At 32.9% G+C, this 8,040-nt stretch overlaps 1 protein-coding gene across 1 annotated transcript; it reads left to right on the forward strand.

The window, feature by feature from the left end:
- The first annotated feature begins 2,538 nt into the window (after positions 1-2,538).
- LOC141546787 (olfactory receptor 5W2-like) lies at positions 2,539-3,471 on the forward strand. Its single transcript, XM_074274861.1, has one exon. It carries the CDS (start codon positions 2,539-2,541, stop codon positions 3,469-3,471), a length of 933 nt encoding a protein of 310 aa, XP_074130962.1.
- The last annotated feature ends 4,569 nt before the right edge of the window (positions 3,472-8,040 follow it).

The following is an 8,040-nucleotide window of genomic DNA, read 5'->3' on the forward strand; positions in this document are numbered from 1 at the left end:
TTTAACATGAATTATTTCTTTTTATCTTCAATACAAAGATTCTACATTAGTAGTATCCCATTTTTTACAACTCAGTATACTGAGACTATGGAGGATCTCTTGAATTTCTCATTTTCATGGACCCAATGTGTGACAGGAGAAGTTCCTGACTAAAACTGTTCTGCTTCTCATAATACAATATTCTCACTCACTGTCTACAAAGCACACATTTAAGAAATTTTATGAAATTGAACTCCTCTTAACTGTCTTATTCTGCACTTGCGCAAACCTAGACTAAGAATTAGCACTTTTAAGACTGACAAAGACCTGTTTTGAAGGACTCTCCATGCATTTTCAATCCCTAAATCATCTGCCCCTACAACCTTCTTTATTATTTTGGAGATACCAATGTCTTTCTTAGGTTGCCAAGGTATCATCCTCAGCATGTCACTCTTCCTCATACTCCATGTTCACTGACTTATAAAGTCTTTGATTACTCCTTTGCTGCTCATATACTTCTACATACTTTTTTTCTCTTCTCAGATACTGCCATCATTTATATCCAAGTCCACAATGCCATTGCTTATACTCTTACAAAGTCCTTGTTCTCTTTGCTACAAGAAACTAGGAAATTTAGTCCATATTATAGTAAGATGTCAAATTGTTCCTCCTAAAGAGAACTTCTGATTATGTCATCTTCCATCACAACACCTGATAACAGTTAAGTTATTCCTGATCATCTCAAAATTAAATATAAAATGGTCTTCTGGGCTTTTAAATTCCTTTCTAACTTGATTCAAACCTATCTTTTGAGTCTTCTTTTTACTTCACTTCCATTCATTTGCTCAAAAGCATCTAGGAGGCAGAGAAAGATATAAGGTGCACTTTGAGTGAAGAAGACAAGTTCAAATCCCACTGCAAACATTTAGACATTGTGTAATCTTGGTCATCTCAAATAATATTTACCTACCCAAGTTGCTACACATGTAAAATAAGAATAATAATGACATATTTCTCAGGATGATTGTAAGGAAAATATTATCACTTTGCATTATATAAAAGCCATTGTGGTCATTGAGGCTATTCTATGGTTCAATATCACTGGTCCAATATTCTTCCTCAAATATGACACTCTGAGCATTTTTACTGTCCTCTTCAAATGCCTGGAATATTTTACCATTTCATTTATACTTTCTAACTTGCTGGCTTCCTTCAAGTTTCAAGTAAAATCCCACATAACTTAAAAAGCCTTTCCAAATTCTCCTTAACCTTTATAATTTCCTTCTCTTACTTAGCTCTAATTTAACACACACATACACACATACATATAGGCATAGACATACATATACTCATATTTTTATGTATTACCAGAAGTGCTATATTTATATATTTGGATATAATATCTCTCTTATATAGTATTATATCATCACTATCAATAATGCTGTTAGGTTCTTACTATGTGCTAATGAGATAATGAGATATTAGGTTCTTACTAAGTGCTAAGTCAGTACTTAACAATTCTCTAGTTCCTGCCTTTGTATGAAGTTTTACCCCTTTGAAATTCTGGGGAATAAGAATCTAACATAATACTATGTAGTTTAACATCTAGAAATGATATTTCAATAATATTATACAAATAATATGATAATATATCACTGGAGATACAAAAAAAGGCATGAAAGGAACTAAAAGTCTAAATGATAAGATAAAATACACTGTTTTTGTAGGAATGTTTACCATTATATTTGTGTTTCTATACATAAAGATATACATATATGCATACACATATGTATTTGTATATGTGCATAACATCAAAACAATTTATAGATTTAACAACATAAGAGAGATAAGTAGGATGTGAGGAAGATTGTCACCTTGGATGAACTTGAATCCCTGTCTAGCAACTTATCAAATAAACTTAAATCAAATTTTTTAAATTGCATTTTATTTTAGAGATAGACATATCAGACCATCTGAGTAGAATATACTTCAAATAGCAATGATTTTAAACTCTATTAATGTTTTAGATTAGAGATATTGTGAATCATGCTATTTCCTCAATGGATTATTATACTTAGTATCATCATCATTCTTACTATTGTCATTGAAATGACATTTAAGATATATCCAAGATTTACTTCTAAAAGACTTGGTTTAAGATGTGCTTTTAACAAGCTTTTAACCCAGGGATAATTCATCCACCCTACATGAGCTCAGTTTCCTAAATTACTGGAACAAAAAAAAAGTTTGCTGCGGTGTAAAATTCATACAGATGTTATAGATACAATGACCTCTTAAAAGTTTAGAGAAATATTCAGGTAGAAATTTTCAACATGTCTTCTGTTCTTCCTCCCTCTTTTGAGAATATTTATCTGGAGAAAGTAAAATTTGATATATTTATTTGACATTAAGCAGATGATGGATAGAAGGTGTCTTTCATCAAAATTACAGATTTACACTCTAAAAGTCCTATGCCCATGAAATTTACAAAAGAATAAAATTACATTTCTTCTATTTGTCTAGATTATTTTTCAAAACAACACAGAGAACAAAGCAGGGATGATGGAGAGGAATTACTCCAACCCAAATGAATTTATCCTCGTGGGAATTGCCAGTGATCCGGAGCTTAAAGTTATGTTTTTTGTCCTCTTTCTCATCGTTTATTTGGTTATTCTTATAGCAAATCTTGGGATGATCATCTTAATCAGGATAGATACCCACCTGCACTTGCCCATGTACTTCTTCCTAAGCCACATGTCCTTCTGTGACCTCTGCTACTCCTCAGCCATTGGCCCCAAGATGCTAGTGGACATCTTTGCCAAACACAAATCCATTTCCTTCACTGGTTGTGCTCTGCAACTCTATTTCTTCACTACCTTTGGAGATTCTGCTTGTGTGCTATTAGCAGTAATGGCCTTTGATCGCTACATGGCCATAAGCAACCCTCTGCTTTATACAGTAAAAATGTCTAAACGGGTTTGCTACTTATTGATTTCTGGTGTCTACATGGTGGGGATGATGGATGCTCTGATGTTTACTACTTTAACCTTCACACTGAGTTTCTGCAGGTCTAATGAAATTAACCATTTCTTCTGTGATATCCCTCCTCTTTTATCACTCTCTTGTTCTGATACCCATATCAATGAGCTGATGCTCTTCATCATTTCTGGAGTCATTGAAACGATCACCATTCCAGGAGTCCTCATCTCTTACTGTTACATATTTTTGTCTGTGTTGAAAATCCACTCAACTGAAGGCAGAGTCAAAGCCTTTTCTACCTGTACCTCTCACTTAACTGTTTTTACTATCTTCCAAGGTACTCTCCTTTTTATGTATTTCAGACCAAGTTCTACCTATTCACTAGACCAAGACAAAATGACTTCTTTGTTTTATACCCTTGTCATTCCCATGTTAAATCCCTTGATCTACAGTTTGAGAAATAAAGATGTGAAGAAGGCTCTGGGAAATTTGAGAAAAAAACTAAGTTTTTAACTTCAATATTTGTAACTCATTGGCTTTGAGACAATGATGACAAAGAATATGAGGGTGCAATGAAATCATCTGATGTATACTGAGGTACTTATACCTCTTTATTTTTTTAGTAACAGTAACAATCACAAAATTTAAGAGATGGAAAATAACCTGCAACTTTACATATTCTAAAATCTGTCTCTACACAATTCTGTCTATTGCCTGGCTGCCCATATATTCCTTAAAAAGGGAATTTGTCCAAGGAACTCTGTATGTTAAAAAAATGCACATAAGCAAAATTGGAAAAGCTCAATTGTGGATAGAATATTGAATCTGTTCCTTTGAGACTGATCTCTTTTATAATGATGAATTAATGATAAAATATTTTTCTTTATCCCATATCTTATATAATGGCATCATACTGTGGAAGGCAGTATCATCATGGAAATAGAATGCTGGATGATGAATAAGATGAGTTGAATCAAAAGTCATCACTGGCACTAGATATATAACTAACGAAAAGCCATTTAACCTAAGTCTCAATTTCCTATGTTATAATATCAGAACTATGCTGCTTATATGATTTATATCACAGAAATATAGTTTTGATCAGACCTGTAATTTCCTTTATTCAAGAAATTACAATTAAGGAATTAGTTCCTTTGTCAATTCAGATGAGAAGTACTAACTTAATTAGGGTAACACTTTCATTTATGTTTCAAAGATGTAATTGAAGGCATTACCAAAGATCAATTATCTAAGTGAACTATCAATGTCTTGTAATACTGAAATTTCAAAATGTTTCTTCTTGCCAATAGTAAATCTCTAAATGGATTCTCATTTTAAAGTACTTATGTGTAAGAGGGCCTGCCAACCCCCTGCTAGCCTTGGTCAACTCATAGAACACAGCTCGGGTAATCTGAGGGTAGCCTTGTAAGGGTGAATAAGATGGCAATGGGAGGAAGGGGGTCCCACCCTAAGGAGCAACGTGGCAGTTCCCAGGGCAGGAAAGGGCATGACCTTGAACATCCTTATTAGGAAAGGAATACACACATATCATATCTACATGTATCTTCCTGTAGAGAACCATGTATCAACCATAGCTAGAATGTGATTATATATGAAGTAGTAACTAGAAACAAGCACCAAGATGATCACAACACTTGCAGAATTTGTAATAAATGGAGTCTCACACCATTGTGGCTCTCACCCCTCATTGCTTACAATCTTCTCCATTTCAGGTGGACAGTCAGTGCTTCCACTCGGGAGTTAGGACCATGATCCATAACACTTATTAAGAATAAAATGAGACCTTCCATGGCATATTGTCTTTAGTAATGTAAACTAGAATTGCAGTGGAAGTAATAATTTTATTTTTATAATTTGTGGTTTTTTAAACATCTTCTCTCTTGGTGTTTCTAAATCAAATACATGTGGATAAGACAGACATTTTTACGAGTAGCATTCCAAACCCCCTCATCATTTCTGCATTGTAATATAAATACTTGATAACTCTTATATTAGCCTGTTACTCATTTGCAATGAAGAATATTCAAAAATTTTACTATTATGTAAAACAAGATTTTCACTAAGATTAAGAATTATTTATACTGGATTTTTGAGTGAATTAAAGGACTCTGTGTTTGTATATCTCTCTTTAAAATATTAGAGAAAAAGAGAGAGAAATATATATATATATATATATATATATATATATATATATATATATATATATATATATATATACACAAAGAGAGAGAGAGAGAGAGAGAGACATAGAGACATAGTAAAAGACAAAAAATGCATGAGCAAAAGCACTGTGACACTGTGATCTGAAATATTTAAGGAATATTTTATGGAAGATATGACCTTTGAGGAAGAAAGAAGAACAAATTAGAGTAGGTCCAGGTTTTGTTTCAGTGGATATTTGAGAAAATTTACCCTCTTGGTTTATTTGCAGAGTTTGGAGACCATGAATGTAGAATACTAGACTGTCACATTCAATATGTGTGATTATTTGTGTTGCTAACCTACTTTTTTGTTGTAGTTTTCTTTCTTTTAAATACATTGGTACATAGAATTAATCTCTGAGGAGACAAGAAAGGATAATTTTATCTGGAATTGAAAGTAATAGCAATATAAAACAAATTTTTATTTAAAAAGAAATAATGTATGGAAAAATAATTGAATAGTCAGTGTGAAATACAAGAGGCAGAGGGAAAAGGAATATCATTGGTGTAATTGTAGAAAAACAACAAATGTTAATTCAATACATGTGTTAGTAGTAACTATGGGGTATATTTGGTACAATAATACTACATGGGCTTGATCAGATACATGGAAGAAATTTGAGAGATAAATTTAATGGGTATATAAAATGATACCAACTACAGTGGGATGATATTGCAGGAAAATCTGGAGGATCAACTAATACCCCTTCTTATTTTATTCATAAGGAAACCAAAGCTAAAACAAGCCAAATGACATGCTTAGGTTTGTGAACATAACAAGGAGTGGGCTCCTTCAGTCACATGCTCACTCACTCATCAAACCACAGAAACTCAGATTGAGGCTTTAATGGCTGCAGTCCACACCATCCCCTTTGGACAGATGGAGAAACTGAGGCAGCGCGGGGAGGGCAAGACTAGAACTGGGAGAACTGGAGAACATAAAGCTTTAAAGCCATCTTCCTCTGTTGCCAAATTTACTTGTTTCTTGTACTTGGGGAACTGTATAAATTTCTCAAACCTTTTAAGAGAATATTTAACAGTATGCTACAAAAGGAAATAAACCCTAAATACTCTAAAAAGTTTTTATTTATATTTTGTCCTATTTGTATATTATTAAACAAGTTATTTAACCTATGGGCTATATTTAGTTTAATGAGGAAAAGACATATACTAAGTTGTCTAAAATGATAGAAAATTTAATACACACCAAAATGATCTCTAAGCATTACAATGACACTAATCACTCCTGATGTTGTCTGCCTAAAATACTTGAAAAATTCTTGTAAATTTAGAACACAGTACCATGAATTTTACACTAGAAGAAATGAAGGCTGACTTTCGTCTGCAATGGATTGCTGCTACTTCAGCTGAAATGTTTGGCATTGAGAAGCACATACTATCTCCGTAGGTTGGCAAAAACCTCAAAGGAAAATTCAGATTTGAATACAAACATTCCATTATGGCTGTAATAATAATATGGGTCTTGATGACAAACTAGGGACAAAATGAGGCGGATTTGGGGAAATATTTCTTGAAGGAATGCTAGAAATGGATTATATATGTATATTATATATAGTTTATGAATGAATATACATATATGTAAAAAAGATTAACTAGTCATTTTGGGATTTATCTCATCTAATTACTGTGGATCTCTATGGAGTAAGCTAGAAGTGGGAGGGAGGAGGAACTGGGTCTCCCTACAGATTCTAAACTGGATAGAAAATAGTGATCTGAATGTATATATGTGTCTCATTATTAAAAATATTTCCCCCCCTGTATCTTTCCCAAAGACTTTCTTAAAATAATTGATCTTATTATGTAACTGGTTTAATTTATTGGTTCATTGTAAGATAATTTAGAGAGAAATTTTTTTAACAATATAAATGCTGGTCATGCTAAATAGACTGTTATTACAGTGAGCTGCTAACAATGAGGTGGGAAAAGATGTAATGAGCCTTAGCAGGAGAGACTATATAATGAAAGGATTTAATTGAAATTGATATTTCAGTTAAACACTTTCCTCATTAAGAAATATATGAAATAGAATCACGGTCTTTTTACAAATAACAAAAGAAATGCTCAGGTATCCTTATTGACAGAGAGATGGTTAAAGAGCTAATAATATTGCTCCCAGAATTCAAAACTTCACTTAATTTAAAATCATCATATATCTTCTAATTACTGCACTGTCCCTCAAACATCAGAAGCTAGAGAAATCACAATATTCTCCAAATTTCTCATTTCAAATCAATTGTCCATTTCTTCCTTTCAACTTTTCCCTCATGTTCCTTGTTTTCTTCCCTAACAAAGAGTTTATTTCCACATTGAAATCAGGATAATGATTGGGGAACATATGCAAAAAGTGTAACCTTTGTACATCATCCCTACACTTTTATAGTTGTGTTTAAAGGTAAAGATTTAGTGACAATGGAGTTCTTTTCATATGAGATTCCCTATATATACCACCATTATACAACCATGAAAAAGATTTTCAATTTTCATTCTTCTCCTTGCTATATGTGTGTGTGTGTGTGTATGTATGTGTGTATGTGTGTGTGTATGTGTGTGTGTAGGCAATTAGGGTCTTGCCCAGAGTCACATAGCTAGGAAGTGTTAAGTGTCAGAAGCCAGATTTGAACTCATGTCCTTCTGACTTCAGGGCTGGTGCATCTCCTAGCTTCTCCCCTTACTTTTGTAAAACAATTTATAATTTCTTCTTTCTTATTAGGGCTTTCATAATTAGATTTCCCATGTTTTCCACCTACAAATTCATCTGTTGCCTTAAATTATCCATTTCATACTTCCAAATTACCTTTTCATATTTCAAAATTATCAAAGAAAATTTTCCCTACATTCT

The sequence above is a fragment of the Sminthopsis crassicaudata genome, chromosome 6, assembly GCF_048593235.1.
Source record: "Sminthopsis crassicaudata isolate SCR6 chromosome 6, ASM4859323v1, whole genome shotgun sequence".
Lineage (NCBI taxonomy): Eukaryota > Metazoa > Chordata > Mammalia > Dasyuromorphia > Dasyuridae > Sminthopsis > Sminthopsis crassicaudata.